A 23106-nucleotide genomic window follows, 5' to 3' on the forward strand; every position below is an offset into this window, starting at 1 on the left:
CTAAATGTTATAACTTATAAGTCAATTAATTAAGTACTAATTGGCGGTTTTCACGCTAATTTAGCTTTAGGGGATTGTTATGGGACAATTAGACCAGGATATATGGTCAGTCTCAAAGATCCAAATCTTAAACGGAATGGTTCTTCGAATTCATACTTCTGGACTAGAAGATCTTCTTCATTCTAGTGACGGACACTATTCAATATAGGTTAATTTACCGATTGATCAACTCGGTAAATCCCTTGAAAATGAACTTAAGTGCAAACACTGAAGTTCAGGCCCATCTGAAAACTCAATAATTCCTATTCGCCTGCCGTGATTAATGCTGCAACTCACTTGGCCCGCCGAGTTGTACATAGTGATACTTGTTCGTGCCCTGCGAGCAAGATCACGAACCTTAGATAACCATTCGTCGTTTGAAAGAATGATCTCTCCTTCGGCAGATTCGACAAAGCTACCTTAACAGGTTTTTCATGTACATCTTCCAAGCCAGTGGCTTTGAATGACCACCCGTTTTCTTCGAAAACTTCCCTAGGGGCCTTGGGATTGTCCAAGTATCGGGAGTTCCCGAATTATCCTCGTAACTCGTAGAAGAACTATAACCGAGTTAGAGTAGTTTCCTACCTGTAAAGGAATGAGTTCCTCATCATCGTAAGGATTTTCAGAACTTTCATTTAGACTGTGCGATCTATCATGAACGTTCTTGACCGATGATAAGTTTCCTCATCAGATGATTCTGAAGAGTTATCTGAACTCTGTTCAGAGTATTCCGAAATCAATTCATAAACGACTGTCATCGAGTAAACCTCGTATCCCCAAACAGGCATACAAAGAAGTTTGAGTGTTGGCCTAAACGATGGATTCTACATACACAGCGCAACCCAGCGTGGTGGAATTGAATCCTCGGTAGGAATTCAAATTGAGGAACTTGGTGATCAGGTTGAAGTTACCTTCCCACTCCCCGAAATTCATTTCGGATCGAGGTAAAGAGGTTGTAGACCTAAGCCAAGGGTTATATGCTGGATAAAGATAAGATCGATGATACTGCTAGTACAGCAGGAAGTGAGACTTCTTCAAGAAGGATATCGGTTATAATCTGTTCAAATTCCGTATATGAAGATACTACTCCAAGTACGCGAATGATAATGAGTCGAAAAGTTCATTGTCATGCACTAGTACAAGGAACTATTGATACTTGTATTAGAGGGGAACTATATTTCCCAGAATATGAACCATACACAGTGGTATTCTGGTAGATCAGGTGCAACCAAATGCATAGCGCGGAAGCAGTGTTTTCCAGAAGAATTATGGAAGCAGCTTGAAAAGCTTATCATGAACACAGTTGCAGATGGAGGTCAAAATGATTACAGAATTTGTCCAAGACGTAGTCAATTTGTTTTAACAAGAAAAAGTTTACTCTAAGGGAAGTTCTCCTTATGGATACTTAGAGGTTGACTTATTCTTGGAAACTCATTTTTGCGAGGACAAGCAGAAGTGAGGCCGTTCATCCAAGATAATGATTATATCATGCTTGGAGGACATTCAATCCCATCCTTGCAAAGCCGGAAATTATAAAGTTCGTTATGGGTTCGACCCCAGAGGAAACGGCAAGAATCAGATCACATAATTTTCCCTGTTATCACAACAGAAAAATGGTGGTTGCAAAATTCTGATCAAAAGATTGTGGATGAAGAAGCTGTTAATGTTTATTTTCAGAGGTTATATCTTGTCATCTTTTACACCGATTACTCAAGGTAGATCGCAGGAGGAAGCCCCTCTGGAGCATGCTTTGAGACGGACGTTTTACCCAACAAGGAAGTTACTCTTGTAAACAAGAGCTGTGTGAACTCTTAACTTGATGATAAAATCAAGGAATTTAAAGAGGAATTTCTTAGTTTCGATGATCAACCATTGAAACTATGGAAAGGAACGGTATCTATGCTGTTCTAAAACTACGAAACTTGAGATATAATCAAATCAGACTCTCGTAGGTTCTCTCCGATGTAGAAGAGGAATTTAGAAAGCAAATACCGGAGTTACTCTCTAAGGGATTAAACGAGAAAGTAAAAGTCCACACTCGTCGCCAGCTTTTATGGATTGAATAGAGCTGAGCAAATTCGAGGAAAAGCTCGTATGGTAATCGACTATAGGCAGCTTAATGAAAAAAATATAGGCGATGGATACAAATCCCTAACAGATCAGCTTTATTAAATAAAGCTAGATTTGGAAAAGTCTTCTCCCGTTTTGATTTAAAGTCAGGATTCTGGCAAATTAGAATGGCAGAAGATAGCATACCTTTAACGGCATTTACATGTCCTAAGGGGTTATATGAATGGTTAGTCTTGCCTTTCGGACTAAAGCAAGCGCCATCCATATTTCAAAGGAAGATGGATAAGGTTTTCTTTGACTTATCTGACTTTTGTACTGTCTATGTTGATGATGTTTAGTTTTTAGTAAAACTAAGAAGAACATTCTAAGCATCTTAGACAGGTAATCAAAAGGTTCCTTGATCATGGAATGATTCTATCTGAAAAGAAGATAGAGTGGGTTCCAGACTAAGATTAAATTCTTAGGTGTTGAATTTGGAGAAGGAGGAATCCAACTCCAAGATACATTTCAAAGAAATTGTTGGAATTCCCTAATATGCTTGAAGATAAGCATATGTTACAACAGTTTCTTGGACTCGCTAATCAAATGAGGGAATATGTCCCTAAATTAGCTGAGGTTTAAACGGTTTAACCAAAAAAGTTAGCCCTAAAGTCCCTGGACTTGGAACAAGGGGATACTAACTGTGTATCGGACAAAAGACTTGACTAGCACTTAAAACCATTATCACCCTAAGATGAAGATCGCTTAATTATTGAAAGCGATGCATCAGAGTTATTTTGGGGAGGCGTGTTAAAGCCAAGGGAACTGATAATATTGAACGAATTGTTCGATATGCATCGGAAAATTCCTTCCAGCTGAATCAAGATACCCTACTCATGAAAGGGAAGTCTTAGCTGCGAAAGAATGTACTGATAGATTCGATTATTCGTAATCAGTCAGGAATTTACTTTAAGGACAGACTTAAATATTTAACAACTTTTATGAAATTGTCTTAAGGATGATAAAACTAGATTAATTAGGTGGCAAATCTGGTTTGCGGAATATCGCATTAAGATTGAATATATACCTGGTAAATCTAATTTTATCGCTGACTTTTTGTCAGATATGCAGAGAAATCAGCAAAAACAGATGGACAAAAAGGAAACTGGAAGTCTCTTCTCTTGCTCGAATGCAAACTGAGAGGTCATCTCAGAAGGAATTGCCCTTCCAGGAAAACTTTGAAGCAGGACACTCCTACGAGGAAACGAATACTGGACTAAGCAGGTAACTACTGCTCAGAGGAAATCTGTAAACCGACAGGTTACTGCTACAATAAGCAGGCTTCGACTGTTGATTTGCCGGGATGTATACGTTCCAGGTCAGACATTTCACTGGATACGGACACTTTGATCGAAGAAATCCTAAGTATCAGAAGGACTAAGCAGCAAGCATGGTGCCTGAACCAAGCTTTAAGCGGACTTGATTCGGTGAATCTAGTACTAGAAACATCAAAAACAGAGGTAAGCAAATGTTAAACAGCAGGTTGCTGTACTGCTAAACTACAGCAGGTGACTTCACAGAATCATTTACATTCCCTGAAGGAATTAAGCTTACTCCAGCTAGTGAAGATCTTGGAGAGATTTGGAAAGGCAATGTCGTGTTCCCTGGCACTAGGGAAAGGACATGTCGAGTTGATTCTCTACTAGAATTTAGCAAGGAGACTGCCTGGCTTGAAGCAGATAAGCTGTATTACGAAGAAGAGGAAAACTTTGGAAAACCGATTCTTCGGAAATCTATAATCCAAAGATTGATACAATGGATCATGTCTCCAGTTTGAGATGCATTATCTCAAATTAATCACTTTGGATGAGTTAATAGCTCATTTTGAGAAACGGATTTGAAGGAGTTACTTCAAGGACTATCTGTGTTCTTAAGGTGCATGGAATTGTTCGTTCCATGGGAACCTTTAAAAGAGGTTTCTGTAAGGATCTTTTCAGAAGGATGGATCGACATTCTTACAATTGACGTACAGGAAGCTATGGTGGACCCTGGAATCCCAGATGCGGTTAAACAAACGCTCTGTGTTCTTGACAGGAGAATTAACACCTTCACCTGCATTATTATTCCACAATTGCAGGAAGATGAAGCTATCCAACCTATACAGATATGGGAATCATAGTAGGAGAGCCATGGTATGATGGTTTCGCAGACGACCACATTATAATGGGATCGGCGGACTACATGATTAAGAAGAAGATCTGGAAAAGAGGAATGGATTTGGTCAAGACTGCATATCACTAAAATGATGCAAGTTAAGTCCAAGCTGAACGAACTTCTAGAGAAGGAAGCATTAGTCCATATTGACACAAGGAATTATTGTCGTTCTTTCGGACAAATATGCGATAGTCAGGATACTCTTTTCAGACAAAACAAGGCTCGGGTTAAAGTTTTGGCGGAAGGATTTGAACTCGCCAATTTATCAAAACAAGCCTTGATGGAAGGAAAGAAAGATATTCTTCGACCATCTAGCCCAAGAAGAAGCTAAGATGGACTCAGAGGAAAATTCTTTGGGTTTTACTGGACTCTTTGGAGCGGCCCAGTTCGTCCTAAAGCCAGGAAAAAGGGAGATTTGATCAACACAATGATCAACACGTAGACGCTAACGTGTATCTAAAAGCGGAATATTTGTACTATTTATCTTTGGCAATGGGAGAAAGTAGACCCCAAGTCTTGTTTGTTTGCTTTTTAGTTTTACTTTGTCAAAAGGCTTCACTAGACTTTTGACTTTTGTAAAAGTTGTCGGCGGATTCAAACTCATTGAAATCCATGCCTTAACTCTCGTCTATAAAACGAGAGATTGTTATCATATTTAGTGAGAGAAAATAAAATCAAAACTTTCACAAAGAATTGTCTACTCTTACTCTTGCGTTTCATTACAGCAGAGGTTCTTAAAGAGGTAAATTTTATTTCTCTTCTATTAATAAACATGATTATGTTCTTGAATGTTATAAATATACTTGATCATGTGTGTAAACATAGCATGAATGATCCTGTAAACAAATTGGTATCAGAGCCCGGGAGGTAAAGGTAAAAGATTTAGGCTATACTTATTCTTTGATTACTTTGGATTACTCTGATAAAATCTAATACCTGTTTAATAATATTATCTTTGAATAGAAAGGATAATAGAGTAGTTTGGGACATCATTGTTGGATGTTAGAACACTCTATACTAAATTTTCAAAAGAAATTATGAATAAGATTTAAATGTACAAGGTGTTTTAATCAAACTTGTTTTCATTAGACATGGGCTTGAAACAAAACCGGAAATCGGTTTGTTGAATACTATCGTTGATAGATTAGAACAAATAATTTTAAGTTCGAAAATCTCGTAGGAAGGCAAATTATACGATTTATCGTATATTTGCTTACAGCAAGAATTAACCCAGATCCAAGAAAGGATTGAAAAGGCTAATCTGAATTACAAGGGATTATTACTCTGGAACGTGTTCTTACTATTTTCTGAATAGGTAAAAGATTACGGAACTCTGGCTTCAGAGGTTACTATCATTAGATAGGTAATTATCCTAGTCACTGGTTCTTAGTGTATAGAACAAGTGTGTCCTATAGAAGGTATCTGAAGAAGAGATTAAGAGGTGTTCTTAGATCTCTGTAACGGAAATCCAGATCCGGAAAGAATCTGGAGTGGCGAGTATTAAAAGACTGAGGGACGCTATTCATACTGCTTTGCAGCAGGGAGCAACTCGGTTTTACAATTCGTACTAGTCAACTTACAGTCATTGAACATACGAACTCAGTTTCGGAACAAATGGCTGGAAAAAGTGAAGCTGTAATTGGATATTGGTTGGAGAATCTCAAGATCCTAGTACTGAAGGTTCTAGCAATTTAGCTCAGCTAGAGGAACAACTGGAGAAGAGTTTGCACATCTTCAGGTAAAAAGATTCAGGGAATCTGGATCAGATTTCGGATCAGACTAAAGATTCAAAAACTTATCTCCAGACTGAGGATAAGCATGGCAGACAAGGATACTCTAAAGCAGTTTGCTGCCAGCCTACAAAATAAATTTCCTGGCTTCCCCAGGATATGCAGATTTTGTTGTCAGGAATCCCAAGGCGATTGGGAAAAGCTGAAAACTTGTATCTAAAGGCTTTTAAAGAGGAATACTTTGTTTCTAAAAAGGAAGGTAAACAAATCGAACTTCCGGAAATTACTCTTCGGATGCTGTGAAAATCAGTAAATATTACGAGGAAGAATTTAATAAACAAAGGAAGCCTGGAAAAGGATCAAAACCTTCCCCAGGACCCAAATAGCGGATTTAGATAACTTAATCTCACAACTCAGGGAATCTGAGGTAAGGAAGATCCTTTAGATGGGATGAGAAATCCGTTACATCTTTTGAAGGATCTTAGGGAAATCTCAAAGCCTGAATTCAAACCCACGACTATCCTACAACGATAAGTCGGAATTTACCCCCAGACCTAATCCACGGTTAGTGGAGATACCGTCGGTGGAAGTTTCTTAACATAGATTGCGTCAGTAACGTGACTGAAGCAATTGAAAATTGGGAAACGTAAACTGGGTCATGTGCAAAACAAAGCATTTGACCTAGGACAAACTTACAGATTTTTACGGTCTACACTGCAGGGGTCTGCAGGAAGCTTCTGGATAAGTTTAGAAGCTAGTACCGGTATTCTTGATACTGTAAGGGACTTAAAAGTTGTGAAGGAATTTTTGCACTTTTTAAGGATATGCTCTGTCGAGAATTTATGGAATAACATAACCAGTAGGAATCTTGCCGAGGTAGTAGCTTTGGAAGCTTTGACCAAACTTCGTCTTTGTGACATGTGCCAGTTCGAAAACTTCGTCTGTGAGTACAGGAAGTATTTTTACCAGTTACCTGGTGGCACGCAGGAAGTAATGAAGAATGCTTCTTCGCAAAGCTGCCCAATGGATGGGACAAAGCTGCAACGAGGCGTTCAAGCTTTTACTAGAGAAAAACCAAATAGTTGATTCTCTAGGAGGAAGAATAGAAGCTGTACGGCAACTCGTGAGAACAAAGGTGTTTGAATGCCAAGCTTGAAGGGAAGCTAAAAGGCTTGACTTCAATGATACCTGTTGCTAATTTTGGGGAGTCCAGGACAATATGGTTGCGATTCTAAGCCGGGAAAACGCCAAAATTGGAATACTCAAAGAAACGAAATGATTTCAACGTGGAGGTTAAAAAACCAAAACGGTTCGTTCTATGAGGAAGAAGCCTGTTTTCAAGTCCAAACTTCAGATCATGGAAGGTTTATTCGAAAAACAGGGAAAACTTGGGTTTTCGAAGGAACGAGGTGCAAGGAAATTCTATGCTACGTCCCTTCGGGAAAAAATGCAAAAGATGTAATTCAATTAAGAATATTATAAATTATAAATAATTAATTAATCATTTAACTATAATGTAATGTTATAATTGATTAAGTATGATATTTAATAGTAATTAAATTTATTAATGTTTATCAATTTATCATATATTAATTAATTACTAATTTATATAGATATACTTAGAACTTGATAATTGAAGTAAATAATAATATATTTATTACTCAATCAAATATATATTTTATTCAAAAATAATCTTTAATAACATTAAAAAGTAAAACACTTTAATTGGATCATAATTCCAATTATTCACTTATTAATCAAAACTTTAATATTAATGTATTATAATATATTAAAGCTTTTATATGGTGTAATTATAGTAATAAGTATAATTGTATTTGTATATTATTTAATTAGGTTATTCTAAAAAGTAACTTTTTCTATTTTAAATTTTTTTACATGTAAAATAATAGAACCCTCCATTATTCACATTTCACAAATATTTCATTGTAGTCAGGTTCCAAAACAGGTTCCACAAAAAGTTTTAAAACAGGTTCCAAAACAGGTTCAAACAGATTCCAAAAATCGGTTCCAAACTGAGTACCCTTACAGGTTCCAAACAGGGTACCCTTTACAGGTTCCGATTCTCCACACACAGAACCGAAACCAGAACCGAAAGCACAGTATCGGTTCAAAAAATTGGAACTGGAACCTACCCGCACAGTACCGGTTCCAGGTAGGTTCCGGTTCTACCTACCGGTTTTTCGGTTCTATCCGCTACCTGTGCTCACCCCTAGTAAAAAAGTTTAAAATTCAACAAAAATACCCCTAAAAGTTATAGTCTCTAGAGTTTGAAATTTAGCAAACACCCCAAATACAAATCAGCGGTTGACTGGTCAACGATAGCAACACACCAAATGTAATCTCAATCATCCCTTGAGCCCATTCCCTAGAAAATCTACCCAAAATCGATTTGATTTCGATCAGATCTCACCTCCGCCAACGTCGACAACCTAGGCCAAATCTCACCACCATTAGCTTCAACAACCCAAGCTAGATCTCACCACTGCCGTATCTAACCCCCCCCCCCCCCCGGGCGACGGGGAAAATACTCTCTTCAGCATCCTAACCAAAACCCATGTCACCCCACCCCCGTTCATTTCACCAATCACCGTTTGTTATCGTCGTCAATTTTTTTTCGATCAATTCACTCACTGGAAATCACCTTCATCGCCACAATTGCAATCATCGGCCCTTCCTCTTCAAAAGCTCAAGCATCTCGGTCTTCAATTATTCATCGATCATCATCCCAATTTTTACGGTTTTCAATGAATATAAAAACTGGTAACCCGACCCAGTGAAGCCCTCTATTCCGGTTGAACTAGTTCAACCGGCTCGATTGAGCTAGGTTTTAAAACATTGGTAGAAGATTGGATTTTGGTGGTTGGGATTGGGCAGAATTTGAATTGGGAAGGGCGACTGCACAAACCGTATTTGCTCAATTGTTGGGGTTGGCAAGAGGAGGGTTTGACAGGCTTTAATGAGTAATGATCGAGGAAGAAAATGGTGGTGGTGTGAGATCGCAACGATGTTGACATCGAAAACGGAATATAAATTTAAATAGTAATATAATATTTTAAAAGTCTGCAGGTGAGAAAATATCATTAAACCATTATTTGTGTAGAAAAAAGTAGTTTACTCGGATTTTTATGGATGTTGTTAGTCAAACATAAATCTTGGTTGCATTTAGAGTACTGTTTTAGGAAGAGATAATGAAAGAGCAAAAACCAATTTTCTCTTAGCCAAATTGTAGCACTCTAAAACACAATATAAAAACCTTATGAAACTCTCAAAATATTTATGGAAATAAAAACCCCATTGTTTCACTCTTTTAATAAAACTATGGTAATTAATAAAAGAATATAAAGTAGAGGGAAATCTTGGGATATTTGTAAAGTTGAAAACAAAATATAATTCCAGTTATTGAACCACCAAGACCCTTAATTCAAGGTAATTAAGTATCAAAAGGGTAGTGGCAATTGAAGAAGCTAAATCTCATACTTCTTGTCTCTTGGGCGTTGATTCTTCTGCAGATTCTGCTACGACCCACTTGCTAACGCGTTTTCGAGCTATAATAACCTGTGCAAATTCATATAGTTTATGAATTATATCAAGTTAAAGTAAAGAATTATATATGCTTGTAATTTTGGCACCAAAATGGAAAAGTATAATACCTGTTTATCCCAATCAGTTCTCCAGGTTATAATAATAAGCACTACAGTTTGAACAAATGTTCCCAACAACATTCCCATCCACACACCCTACAAAACAAATTATCTCAGTTTAACAACTTTCATTTCATGCCTAATTAAGATTTAGAATCTTTTTTTTTTCACAGAAGAATAATATCTCACTTTGACTCCAAATTTGGAAACATAACCAAGCACAACTCCAACAGGAATCCCAATCAGGTAGTAGCACGATAAGTTAACGTATGCCACAATGCTTTGCCATCCAGCACCAACAGCAACTCCTGTTCAAAATTCTTTTGGTTACATGTATATATTCTTAATGTTTGGCATTTCCCTTTTTGAATCGAGAAGCAGCATTAATTGATTATAATCATCATATGTAAAATGACTGGTCTTAATTATAAAAAAGTAAAAGCCATTGCAAAGAAGGTAAACGTTACCGGAGAGCACTGGTTGCACACTATTCAAAAGTATGGAGAAAGCCAGAAGTAGAGAAAGATCTGCTACTGCTCGAGCCACCTCATAATTGTCAGTAAATATGTATGCTAGACGGCCCTTGAGGAGAAGGAAAAATAGAAACAATACTAATCCAATGGCAAATGATGTACAAACTGTTACTATAATGGAGAACTTTGCAGCTTTTGAGCTTCCTCGTCCAAGCTCGTTCGAGACCCTAACACTGAAGATTTTACATCCAAAACAAGATTGAAGACATTATTCAGTTGTAAAAAGGCATACTTAAAGGAATGTAATATTCCCCTTTGTAACGAATACTTCGCTCGATTGAGTGATCACATATTTTTCAAGAAATACTGTTTCTAGGCAATTTATGTCAGGGAATAATAGCTGTCATTAATTAGGCTACACAAATAAAATCAGATCGAAATTTTACGGTAATGCAAAGCAAGCTCATGCCACTTAAAAGGTCGAATAAATGTTTTTGGCATATGGTCACTTCAAGTAAGGATCTACAGAGTTCTATTATCAAGAACCATAAGAGTTCTAGGCAATTGACAATACCTTGCTGCAGCCAAGAAACCAAGGGATATCATCATTTCGAGACCATTGACATTGAGGCTGTTAACAAGAATGTGCTAAAATGGATAATTAGCCGATGTAACCTTAAACTGAAAAACAGAATAGAAAAGTGAATCCTGAAACAACCATAGGAGAGGAGACGATGAATCAATTACCAAATAGAGAGAGCATCAATGGAAACTTCAGCATTTTTCATGTTTCCTGTTAGAAGAATCAATACTGTGTTGTACCAGAGCTCAAGACTGTCAAGGACAACAGAAAACTAACTCAATTAAAATGTTGATTGACAGAAGAAGGAAAGGTCCATTATGCAACAATAATAACAAAAATAATAAATTACATCAGTGTGACAGTTATATTATAAGCTTACCAAAGCATGGCGCCAGATGACAGTGAAAGCTTCATTACAGGCCAAAGATCTTTGAAAGCAAAAATGGAAAAACCTTTCCATGTTTCACTGCACCCACCATACATAACAAACATAAGTTGACCCATATTTGGAATCCAGTATGCCATAACTGTCGATACCATTGCCCCCATGATTCCAAACTTATATTTCACAGTCAAAAGCCATGAAAGAAGGAGATGAATTGAAAATGAAAATGCTGCCAAGTAAGAGATAATCATGTTCTTGCTCTGTGCTTGTAGGAACATTTGGCAGGTAAAGGATATTATGAATGCAAACATTACAGGGAGTAGCCAATAAGAAATGACTCCCGCTAATTCTGCGATCTCTCTTTCCTGGCCCAAAGCAATTAAAATTGGAGTAGTAAAGATAAACACTGGAAGAAGAAAGATTGAGCAAATGAACAAAACTATCCATGATCTTTGAAGATATATTCCCATCATGTGGTGCTGTTGCGCACCATATGCTTGCCCACACAGCGTTTCCAAAGCACTCGCCATCCCCAACTGCAAAAATAAACACTGTAAGTAATACAAGCAAAACAATATTTAGATCAAACATATACAGCATGAGTCATAATACATCTCTGGAAGACAAAAAGTGCACCACTCAAGCCAGTGATCAACCCGAAACAAACACAAAATCCAGAAACGCCAATTCAAGTTTGAAGGTAATGGCAAGTGCATACCAGGATGCCATTTGCAAACCTCAAGAGGACAGTAACCACAAGCGAGTAGGCTGCTAGTTCAGTTGAGCCAATGTGCCCGACAAAGGCTTGACTAACTAAGTTCATCCCAAATGTCGAAAATCGCGTGAAAATGGCAGGACCTGCTACAATCCACATCTTTTTAGTCTCAGTCCACACCTTGTCCTTGAGATTTATTTCCTCATCAACATGATTCTCTTCTGCTTGCCTCAAAAGATTCTCTTCTGCTTGCCTCAAAAGCTTCTCTTCCATCTCTCCCTCCATTTTCACAAACAGAATAGAGCCCTTCTTTAGCTTTCAATATAAATAAAAGTTGAAATTGTCAATCGCTACCCTTTGTTGGCACTAAGTGCAATAACTAAGCAGAGTAGAATTCTAGCACAGTATCCAATCGCCAGTCTCCAAAATTTTTGCTTCTATATAGAAAGTTTTTTCTTTATGTGGATTGTTTCCACAGTAATTTTTGTATGGTCCGAATAAAATGAGCAATTGAAAATGGTTTTCATCATCAGGTTCTGTGTTCTATCACATCATGATTCTATTGTGAATAAAAGCTAATGAGATTTTCATGTGACTTTATTAAATGAAAAAAACGCGTGATTCCTAGATTAATCCAAGAGTATATGTCTCATTTAAGATTCGCGAAGAGAGCATACACTAACACAAAAGCATAAACACTTTTCCATTTTTTCCCCTTTTTGGCTGGCCACAGAGTTCATCAATGCGGCGTAAATCATATTAACAACAACCAATATTCCAATTGAACAAAATAAACAAAGAAAATCATGCTGATATGCTTTAAAATCTCAGAAAGAAAGAAAAAAAAATATCTATCATTTTAACACATAAAAACTTTCAAATGTCTTTGTTACCACTAACCCATATCAAAGCTCAATTTATAGAATAAAACATTAGAAATTTCCCGAGAAAAAAAAAAATGACAGAACTCCTCACTTTTTCCCTGAATCAAAGCAATGTCCTCCCACTTCAACACAACATTACATCACAAATGAAAAGTCTGAATCAAAAATTTCTGTTTCCAGGAACCATTTGCTGATTTTTAAGACCACAAGATTGAAGGCAAAAGTTACGGACCATACTATTATTAACCCCAAAAGCTTAGAGATAAAGATTAGGCTCCCTAACAGTTGTGATCCAATCTCAGAAATAGAACAACAGAAGCTTCTTCTTGAAAAAACGGAAACAAGAAAGTAACTCACTTCAAGTGAATGAACATAAACTGAGACTGTTCTTTGTAATCTTTGTGAAGTAGCTATAGTTCCATGCATAAAGTTGAAAAATCTAAGCACAAAATAACGCTAGTTTATACATATTTGTATCACCAAAGAAAATAAATGAAGTCATGTAATAAGAAAATGGTGAAGAAGAAGACTTACAAAAGCTCTTTTGGAAAACTTTCCAGCTTTATAGACATAATAATTGCAAACTATTTTGATTCGATATGCCACAATTATATAAACACGCCTGACTTTTAGAAAAGATTACATGGGAGTTTTTATATAAAATTTTTAATATTTATCAAATTTTATGATAGTATGATTTGACGTTATAATAATTGAGAAAAAAATGAGGAAATAAATGATTTTGTCTTTTGTTAATAAATTTTCTGGACGTCAACATGACAATTGGTGGTTGAAACCTGTGGTATTTCCCCACACCACGGATCCTCAATTACTTCCATACCATTGGATATTATAATACTTCCAGCAACCCATACAGAAAATGATGCAATAGAAAAAAAAATATCCTAAAATAATCCAATAATTCATATCATTATTAAAAATTAAAAACACATGTAAAATTAGATTATTTATTTACAGCCATCACATAGTTGGGCCAACAAGTATGATTTGCTTGTTCTTTAACACTATTTTGTACCATATAAAGTAGTTTTTTTTTTTTTTTTTTTAAAAATAATTTCACTGGACCTAATTATTACTTTTGTCAAACTTTGAGTCGAAAAATGTCATTAAATCCTAAGTGTGTTTGTAGTTGCTCCAATTCCAATCCTCTAGGAAAGTAATAATAAGTTAGGAAAATGGTAAAAAAATAAGCAATCTTTAAGATAGATGATAACGTTTTAAAGTTAAATAGTTAAATTCTGATTATTGGGCTCATCACTCTTAAGCTTTTTGTAGTTGTAGGTTTTTTTTCTTTATTATTTTGTTGGCCACGTTGTTGATGTGTCAAAGGTTAATTGGTACTGATTTCATTTTCTAAGAGTACCAATTTATTTAAATACATTTTCGATGGTCAGTCGGACGCATTGTTTTTCTTTTGAATCATGTTTATTTGATTTTGACATTGCTGCGTCTTTTTTCAAATTTCCATGTTTTGATTAATTGTTATTTGTATTTTATTGTATACAATGTCTTAGTAATAGTTTTGATTGATATAATTTATTATCACATATTTGTTGTAGTATTTAATGCAATGTTCAATTAATAAATAATATTTTATTTTAATTACATTTAAATTTTATCTGAAAATTCAATATTTTATTGTATGTTTTTTTTTGATACAGTGAATAAAAGAATTAATAATAGAATTTTTTTTTCTTTATTACACACAAGTCAAAGACCCGAGGTTGCTTATGAAAGTGAATTTGACACACAAAAAATTAATTAATTAATTAAAGAACGTAATCTAAGAATTCAATAGTTGGTTTGTTTTAGTATTTTGATAGTATTTTTGAAAAAATAAGAGTTGAATGATAATAATGAGGTAAGATTTAAAAATTAACAAAAACACCCCTTAAGTTTGTTGATTTCTAAACACCCCTATAATAAAAACATTAAAAATTACAAAAACACCCCCACCCACCCAGTAAATACCGACAGTCGGCCACCACCGTCGGAGGGTGGCCAGAGTCTCTGTATCAACGCACGACCGGCTGGATTTGGCCGATCGTGCACCAAGATGGCCTTTTCCAGGTGGATCTGGCCAGAAAATGATCTAGCCACGTTTGGCCGTCGTTGACGGCTAGGTTCACAACTAGCTACAACCAAAGATCTAGTCATCTTTGGCCGTAGAACTGGTCAAAAAAGGCTATATCGACGCATTACCGATCAGATCTGGCGCACTATCGGTCAGATCCAGCCGATAGTGCGCTACTATACCAGATTGCGACCACCTTTCAACAGTGGTGGCTAGAATCCGACAAATGTGGGTGGGTGGGGGCGTTTTTGTCAATTTTTAAATTTTTTTTGGAGGATGCTTAGTTAAATTAACAAACTTAGGGGGTTTAAAATAATTGAATAAAATATAATAGTATTTTCATAATAGGAAAACAAATGTGCATTTTAGAAATGATAGGAATAGGATAGAGCAAAAATAGGGAAACAAACGCACCATTGTTTGCAACTTTTTGATAATAAAATATGTTTCATTGATGAACACTTTGCAATATAACATTGTTTATAAGACAGAAAAACAAAATAAAAAGAATAATATTTCAATTTTTTTTTTCAATGTTTCACACTATGTCCACAAAAAAAGAGGTATTCATTAAATTATCCCATATGTCACCCCATCAATGCTCGTTGTGACTAGAGGTGAAACAAATGGGCCGAGTTAGGCGGGTCAACCCTAACCCAACCCAGCCCATATTAGAGAGGGTTCAACCCGGACCGTCTTATAGGCGGGCCAGGTTGAACCCAACCCGCATGCAACCCCCGGGCGGGCCGGGTTGCTATTTGTTTACAATAGCCAACCCGACAGGTTGGCTTAGCCCAAAAAAAATTAAAAAAATTTAAAAATTAATTATTTTTTTCAAGTTTCCCCCATTTTTTTAATTCTTTTAATTAAACTATTATGATTGAACTCTTACAAATAATTTTACACAATAATATTAAACTATACTTCTAAATCATAAATATTAAAATGTATAAAACTTCGTAATATTTGACACATTGTTATTATTATTTTTTATGGTACGTAAAATATAAAAAAATTAAATACTGAAGTCTTATTCTTAAATTTCCATGTCTTGTATAAAATATAATTCATTCTTATGCTAAATGTGCTTACATCATTGAATGAAAATCTTAATTTTTCTAATATTAACATTTTATTGTATTAAAATTGAATTAATATTTGAAATGTATAAAAAACCAATTAATTTAAATTGAATTATTGGATATTTGAAAAGTTAACTAAAACAATACTATTTTATTCATTTTACATCGTTAATTATTTATTTGAAAAGTTAACTAATAAAACAAAACAAAAAAAAAAAAAATCAAAAAATAGGGTAACCTCGGCCCTCCCCGCAGCCTAACCGGCGGGTTAGGGTTGGCGGGCCGAGTTGGGCCCAACCATTACCCCAAAAATGGCGAGCCTAACTCGCCTGCCTTTGTTGGCGCGGGTTATGCCAACCCGCCAAAAGAAGTAACCCGCCGCAATCGGCGAGTTACTTTTCCAACCTCTAGTTTGTGACCATCCTACAAGGTTGTTGCATAAATAAGGCATCAAAACAAGAATCAATTTTACATTTAGAATAAATCATAATAATAAAAAATCTCTAAACAAACATGGTTTAAAATAAGCACCTGTGATGTGGCAAGGGGTGGACAACACCCCTTGAAAATGACCACATTCCAGTTGCTCAAACAGGTGGTTTATCGGTCTGTTGCGTATGGAATGAGCTGATTGGCCTCGAGATTGGCAGGTGAGGTTGAAAAAGCATTATCAACCCTGATCTGCTACATAAATTCGAGAAAAACCTAATTATAAGTTTGTACATGGAAAGCAATTTAAAGACAAACATAGAAGAATGAACTTACAAATCCTTCCTATACCTTCTTTCAAAGAAGCTAAATATATACATTTTCATAACCAACATGGTTCACAGTGCGCAAGCAAGGTTTGAAATATTATTATATAAAGCTCAAGAGCACAACTTGCTCATGGAGAGTCCCCATACATTGATTCATGTGGAAGAAAAGTCAATAGACAACTGTAAATCTAACCAGCTATAATTTTACGATTCTCCCTGAGGGGAAGCGCAACCTTAAAGATGAAAAAGTGACAAAAAAGACTGAGTGCCTGACCCACCATGAACCTCATTTTGACAATGACCCAAATAGTAATTTAGTGCGGCTTTTATAGAAAGTGGATTTGCGAAAGTTTCTCTGCATAGGATACTTTAAGCATTTTTTGAACAGTAACTGTAGATATTATCAATATGTAACCATTACTTCTACGATACTTTTTTAAGAATTTTGGAACAGTACGGTAGATATTTCAATGTGTTAAACATTATGTGCTTCTTCACTCAATGAAAAACCAGCTACTGAACCAAAAGTAATAAATAAAAGTAACACATATTACTGTGACAAAGTTGGAGTCTCATATCTTATAATCATGAATAAAAAGAAAGTTTAAAATGAAACAATATCCATTTAAAATGCAATGAATTATTAAGCCTCTTCAGAATTTTCCTTCTTCAAAACATGTTCCTGTAGCACAGCTCTATAAAACCAAATCTCAGCAACCACAATAACATTGCATCTATAATAATGAGTGAAAAATATGTTCAACGGATCCCCATAAGTTTACAACAAACTGCTATAGAGTAGGAAACATTAAAAAAGCGATCATAATACTCACCTTCAGCCAACACAGAAGGGCATTATGCTTCTTTATCCATCTATCAGTTGATGAATCTTTATTGCCCAAGTATACTGAGTAACCAAACATCATACTTTGAAATCCTAAGAGTAACGACCCTCGTTTGAAGCTTCCTACTTAGTTTCCTTCTCCCCCAAATACCTTGGACTGGTCCTGCACCTTAAAATCAGGGCATATTTTTCAGAGTTTCACCTCAATAAAAACCTGAATCAGAATGAAACAGGCAGTAAACTTTAAAACATAATCTTAAAGATTAGAAAGGAATAGACACCAATACTGTGCAATGCGTAACACACATATGTGTAATAAGAAACAAAAAAAACAAAAGAAGCCCAGAGTTAAACAGCATTATCATCGTATGACACATCGAGTCTAACATTAGCAGCAGAATTCATAGCGACAATTACAAACCCTTGAAGCACCAATACAAGCAAACAGAGCTACAGTTATCCCCAATAAAGTAGATTAATTAGCACATGTTAACCAACTCACAGCTTAAAAACCTCCCCACCTTTCTCCAACCGCTCACAGCTTCAACACAATCTTCCCCAACCTACCTGACACATTATAATAAACACCCAGTTTAATATCTTTTACACTTTATTCTGATATATAGCACCAAGAGACACTAAAAATACGAATTCCACATAAAATACATATCAAAATTAAAATATTAAAATAATTATAACCTCAGAACAAAAAAAAAAAAAAAAAAAAAAAAAAAAAAAAATAATAATTACATAACTGACGAAATAAAAAAAAATAAAAAGAAAAAATAATAAAAATAAGAATAAATAAAAAAAATAAAATAAAAATATTAAAAATTAAGATAAAAAACCGCAAGCTCATCGTTTGCTTGTTGTTCTTAGCGTTGTTTGTTGTTGTTGTGGTTGTGGTTTCTTCACGTGCCCTTATCTTCTTCAAAACCAAGCTTTTCATATCCCAGTTTCAAGTCATTTGATACTTCTTTCATCAACATTGCAGAGATATAGAACTCAAATACATACACAGAATATACATTAGACAGATCAGAGTCAGTCTTAATTGTAAAGAGGACGAACGTATGGTCCAAAATTACGTCTGAAGCAACAATTTGAGGGGACAGTCTGGTATTTTGACTGGCTCCTCCCTCCTCAGTGTCTTTTGTTCTGAATGTGCATGTAGATCACTCACGTACTTCCTTTTGCAATTTATCTTTTAACATCAAATGCCAATTCACTACTGAAATTGGCCATCTCCCTAACAGTCCATAAAACAGCATGTCTTGGCTTTTCATAAAAAAAAACATATCTTAATATGATGAGAATCTCAACCCACATACATGGTTTATATATAGATTACATATGTAAATTATGGATTTTCGTAATTGACTTCACCATTATGACAACAACAGGATCTGGGCCTAGGAGTCTTGTCCTTGCTTTCAAATCTCAACCATGTTGTTCAATAGAGAGATTAAAGCCTCAATCGCTTTTACAGAATTCTTCCAACTCCCATCTATAACATCGATTCTCCACTTTTTCTTCCAGTACTCTTGCATTTTCTAGTCTTGCTTGGCCCGAACGAATAGAGAGATCCACATGTCCTCATCATCTATCCGACGTCCATTGTTTGTCGTCAGCATCATTCTGAACTACTTGGCCGCCGCACAATAGATGTTTCTCCACAATCTTAGGCTGAGGTCCTCGTTCGCCTCTTCACATCATCCCCTCTCACCCCGGGCCGGACCTCTCGACGTTTGTTTCCTCGTTTTCATCAGGATCCAATTTCTGTTCTTGTTTGTTCAGTCCCTGCGACATGTTCGCGGTCTCAAATTATGAAAACTGGATATTTGCGGAGAAAGGTGGGGAAGAACAATTTGTCATTTAATCCATACTCACGTGCTAAAACCATGATATTAAACAGAAACAAAGATACACAAAACAAAACCCAATTTTCCATAAATTGAACAAACAAAACAAAATCCGATTCGCATAAATGAACTCAAAGAACACAACGCAGCTGGACAAGCAACTAATTCTGGCCAAGGACACATTTCATACAGATCCCATCAAGTTCATTCAACATAATCCGTCAAAAATCTCAACGGACCGAACCAAACCAAACGCCCGATTACTTATTACCGCAGGACAAACATACAAACAAACATATCAATTCACAGGCACTCTTTAAATGTACTCACAAACATATAAATTTCTATTCTCTATCCCAAGAGATTATTTTACAAATACCATTTAAATGAATCTATAGACTAAATACAAAAGCACATAAACAATCTCTTTGTCGAGACCACTACGGAATAGGAAAGTCACCCAGCCGTGATTACTCTTTGTGTCATCCAAAGAAATAAAAAGGCCATGTCTCTTTTCCGAAACCAGTCCACCGCTTTTTAGGGGGAATGTCCTTGCCTTAGTTCACCGGAACCGAAATGATGTTGCAATACTGGGGGGACTTCCTCTTTGTGTCCCTCGAAATCTGTAAAGAATAATGAGGCTATTTTCCTCCCTCAGGGTGCTTTATCTCCTTCTCCTTTTCCCTCCTTTCCCCCCTCGTGGATTAGCTTCCCTTCCTTCCTTGTCTGGTACTTTAATAACGGGTCTTGAAATTGACAGCATTTCTTCTCTCTGTAAAGCTCTTTCGCTGTCTTTGATCGGAGATCTCAGCGAATTTTCTACTTTTTCTCTTTTTTTCTTTTTCCGAAATTTTTTTCTATTTTGTTCGGTCTCTGATTCAGTTCAGATGTGAATAAGAAAATAAAGAAACAACGACATTCATATTTTAGCCAATTTCGAGCGTTTGTATGTAAATGTGAACGGAGAGTTTATGTGAAAATTAACAAGTTTTAATTAGAAGTTTTGAATTTCCCAATTACATTCTCATAAATATTATATTTTTAACTGTTTATATTAAACAACAACATATAACATATGCAATATTACAGAATAAAAACATATAAATCATTCATATTCACAAATGACATACTATAAGGTATAAAACTTCTTGGATTCACATAAATTTATTTCTATATAAATGACAATATTTATAACAAACAATAATCAATAAAATTATTAATATCTATTATTAATAACAAATAATATCAAACACCAATTATATAAAGTTATATGTACTTTCAAATCCAATTTATTAATCTATGTCACATTAAAACTAATAATATTTGATCAAATGTTAAAAATTTAAACCAACATCAATCAAATGCAGTCTTTGTCTACGTGGTAAAATGAAGAAATTCTATCTCTTCAAAACAACAATCATATAACTTATACCTCGAGATTATATATACGTATTATAGCATAATGTTTGTGCCCACTTTAGTAATAAAACAAAAGTAATTGTACCTAATTAATTTCCGTTGTTTCTAGTATTTTAGGAAATTATTGGAGGTTGGAAAATAACAGTGGGATTTGAGTCATTTGACCATCCCCTGTTTGGACTTTTTTTGGAGAAAAGGACATATTTCACCCAAATTCCCGAAGGTTCCCACCCTGCTTCATAAATTCTAGATTTTCATTCCAAACTAACACCGTTAATGATTATAATTAAAACCCAGACTCAAGCTCGAGCTTTGCAATCTTCCTCAAGCTAAATATTAAAACAACATGTAAAAAGGACACACCATGAAATCAACATCAACACTCATTAGCATCAACAAGCCACGAAATTAAAAGAAAAAAATCAAGCTAGAATATCAAAACAATATAACCAAAACTAAATAATGAAACGGACACAGAAGAAATGTAAAAAAAATGCAAGAGAGAAGAAGAAGAAAGAAGAAAGGAAAGAGAAAAGAGAAGATGAAAAGAAAAAGAAGCTAGGTTTTCCCAAAAAAATTCAATTTATTATTTAGGAATCGGCAGATGAAGAAAAATAAGCTAGGTTTCTAAAAAAATTTCAATTTACTATAAATAACCATACTACTTGTAAAACTTGCATATATCCCCCTGTGTCAAACTTGGCTAAGCTTGCAAGCCACTAGCCGAGCATCGAGGAGCTCGAGCTCAACTCTACTCGAATCACTACTTGAGAGGCTCGAGCTCGAGCTTTTCTCGAGCTGAGCCTGAGCCTGAGCCTGAGCCTGAGCCTGAGCCGTTTGCGAATGGCTTGGCTCAGCTACACCCCTAGTTGTTCCTACAATCATATAAATGAATTGGGGTTGTATTTGTAGTGTTTCAATCATTTGAGTTTTGAATTAAGATAAAGGAGTATATTAAAGATTTTAGGAGGCGTTTGGTTGTCAAATAATATAAGATTCCGATAATTTTCCAAAACCAATAGTAATTACTGTTGGTTATATAAAAGGCCTAGTTAGTAAATTCGCGAATTATTCGCGAATTATACGCCCATCCGTATAATTTGAATATTATTCGCGAACAACCGTATTTTATAAGCTCGGCCGTATTATTCGCGAATTATATGCCTCAGCTGTATTATTTGCAAATTATTTCCTTATCCGAATTTTTGCTGGATTTTTGCCGAATTTTTATAAACGTATTTTTCACCATTTTCCGTATCATACGCATAAAATTCCCGTACACTTTTTTTGCCGTACCCGTATATTTGAAATGTTATATAGATTTTAACCAAGTGGCCCATGAAAAGTGCTAAAACTAGGATTGATATTGCCGTATTTTTCAAAACGTATTATTGACAATGTGTCGTATTAAACCCGTATATACCCGTATCGTATTTTTTCCGTATCCGAATTTTATGGCTGAATTTTTACAAACATATTTTTCACCATTTGCCGTATCATATCCGTAAAATTCCCGTACCCTTTTTTTGCCGTACCTGTATTTACTAACTAGGATAAAAGTTAATCTAAATACCACAATTTTCTTAGGTATTTTAAAATTACTTGGTTATTTAATTTTGTTATAATTGTACCTTTAACTATTAAATTTTTTTTGACAAAAATACCCTTGTTTTGAAAATAATTTCCAAAAATATTCATGGACTAGTTTATCCTTATATACAAAATTTTTAGGACATAAATATCCTTAAACTTGAAAAAAATTACCCAAGATTGGTGGCCGGATTTAGCCACCACCGCCGATGGCTGACAGTCGGCCACCAACACCGGCTGTCGGCGCCATAACGGCGCATAACCGACTAAATCTGGTCGGCCATGTGTCGATCTAGTTGGAAACGGTCTGATCTATTATGACTGTTTCTAGCCAAATCCATTGATTCTAACTATTAATAACATTTCCAATAACACAACATTTCTTAAACTAAACACACTAGAGTAATTGGGTTGTTAGAGATTTAACCGATTTAATATAAAAGGAAAAGAAAAATATTCTTTCACTCAAGCGTTTGAGAAAATAGATTATACAAAGAACAAAATTTAAAGAGAATGGCGAGAGAGCAAGAGACGAAGTGACAGAAAGAAATTGGCATTACATATTCAGTGTTTAAGGAAGAGAAATTTGTTGAGAAGAACACAAGGTAATGATTTTTGTCATTCTTAATTGGTTATCTAATTTAGGCATTTAGTGAACCTATTATGTTTTATGAGTTTCTAAGATGAATTGAAATGGGGATTGAATTTCTTGTAATTTTATA

General features: G+C 35.3%; 1 protein-coding gene across 3 annotated transcripts; it reads right to left on the minus strand.

Moving 5' to 3' along the window:
• Positions 1-9299: 9299 nt before the first annotated feature.
• Positions 9300-13353, minus strand: LOC116138877 (protein DETOXIFICATION 21-like). 3 transcript variants are annotated; one of them, XM_031424545.1, is made up of 10 exons: positions 13269-13343; positions 13092-13173; positions 11854-12159; positions 11130-11671; positions 10915-11001; positions 10742-10798; positions 10162-10400; positions 9884-10002; positions 9704-9790; positions 9300-9608 (listed from the first exon to the last, which is right to left on the minus strand). In XM_031424545.1, exons 1-10 carry the CDS (start codon positions 13304-13306, stop codon positions 9525-9527), a joined length of 1641 nt encoding a protein of 546 aa, XP_031280405.1. In that variant the 5' UTR covers positions 13307-13343; the 3' UTR covers positions 9300-9524. The 3 variants fall into 3 exon arrangements, with proteins under 3 accessions (XP_031280405.1, XP_031280404.1, XP_031280406.1); XM_031424544.1 differs by having other exon boundaries at positions 11854-12165; XM_031424546.1 differs by lacking the exon at positions 13092-13173 and having other exon boundaries at positions 9301-9608; positions 11854-12165; positions 13269-13353.
• Positions 13354-23106: the final 9753 nt, after the last annotated feature.

This window comes from Pistacia vera, unplaced genomic scaffold, assembly GCF_008641045.1.
Source record: "Pistacia vera cultivar Batoury unplaced genomic scaffold, PisVer_v2 Contig344, whole genome shotgun sequence".
In the NCBI taxonomy this organism is placed as follows: domain Eukaryota; kingdom Viridiplantae; phylum Streptophyta; class Magnoliopsida; order Sapindales; family Anacardiaceae; genus Pistacia; species Pistacia vera.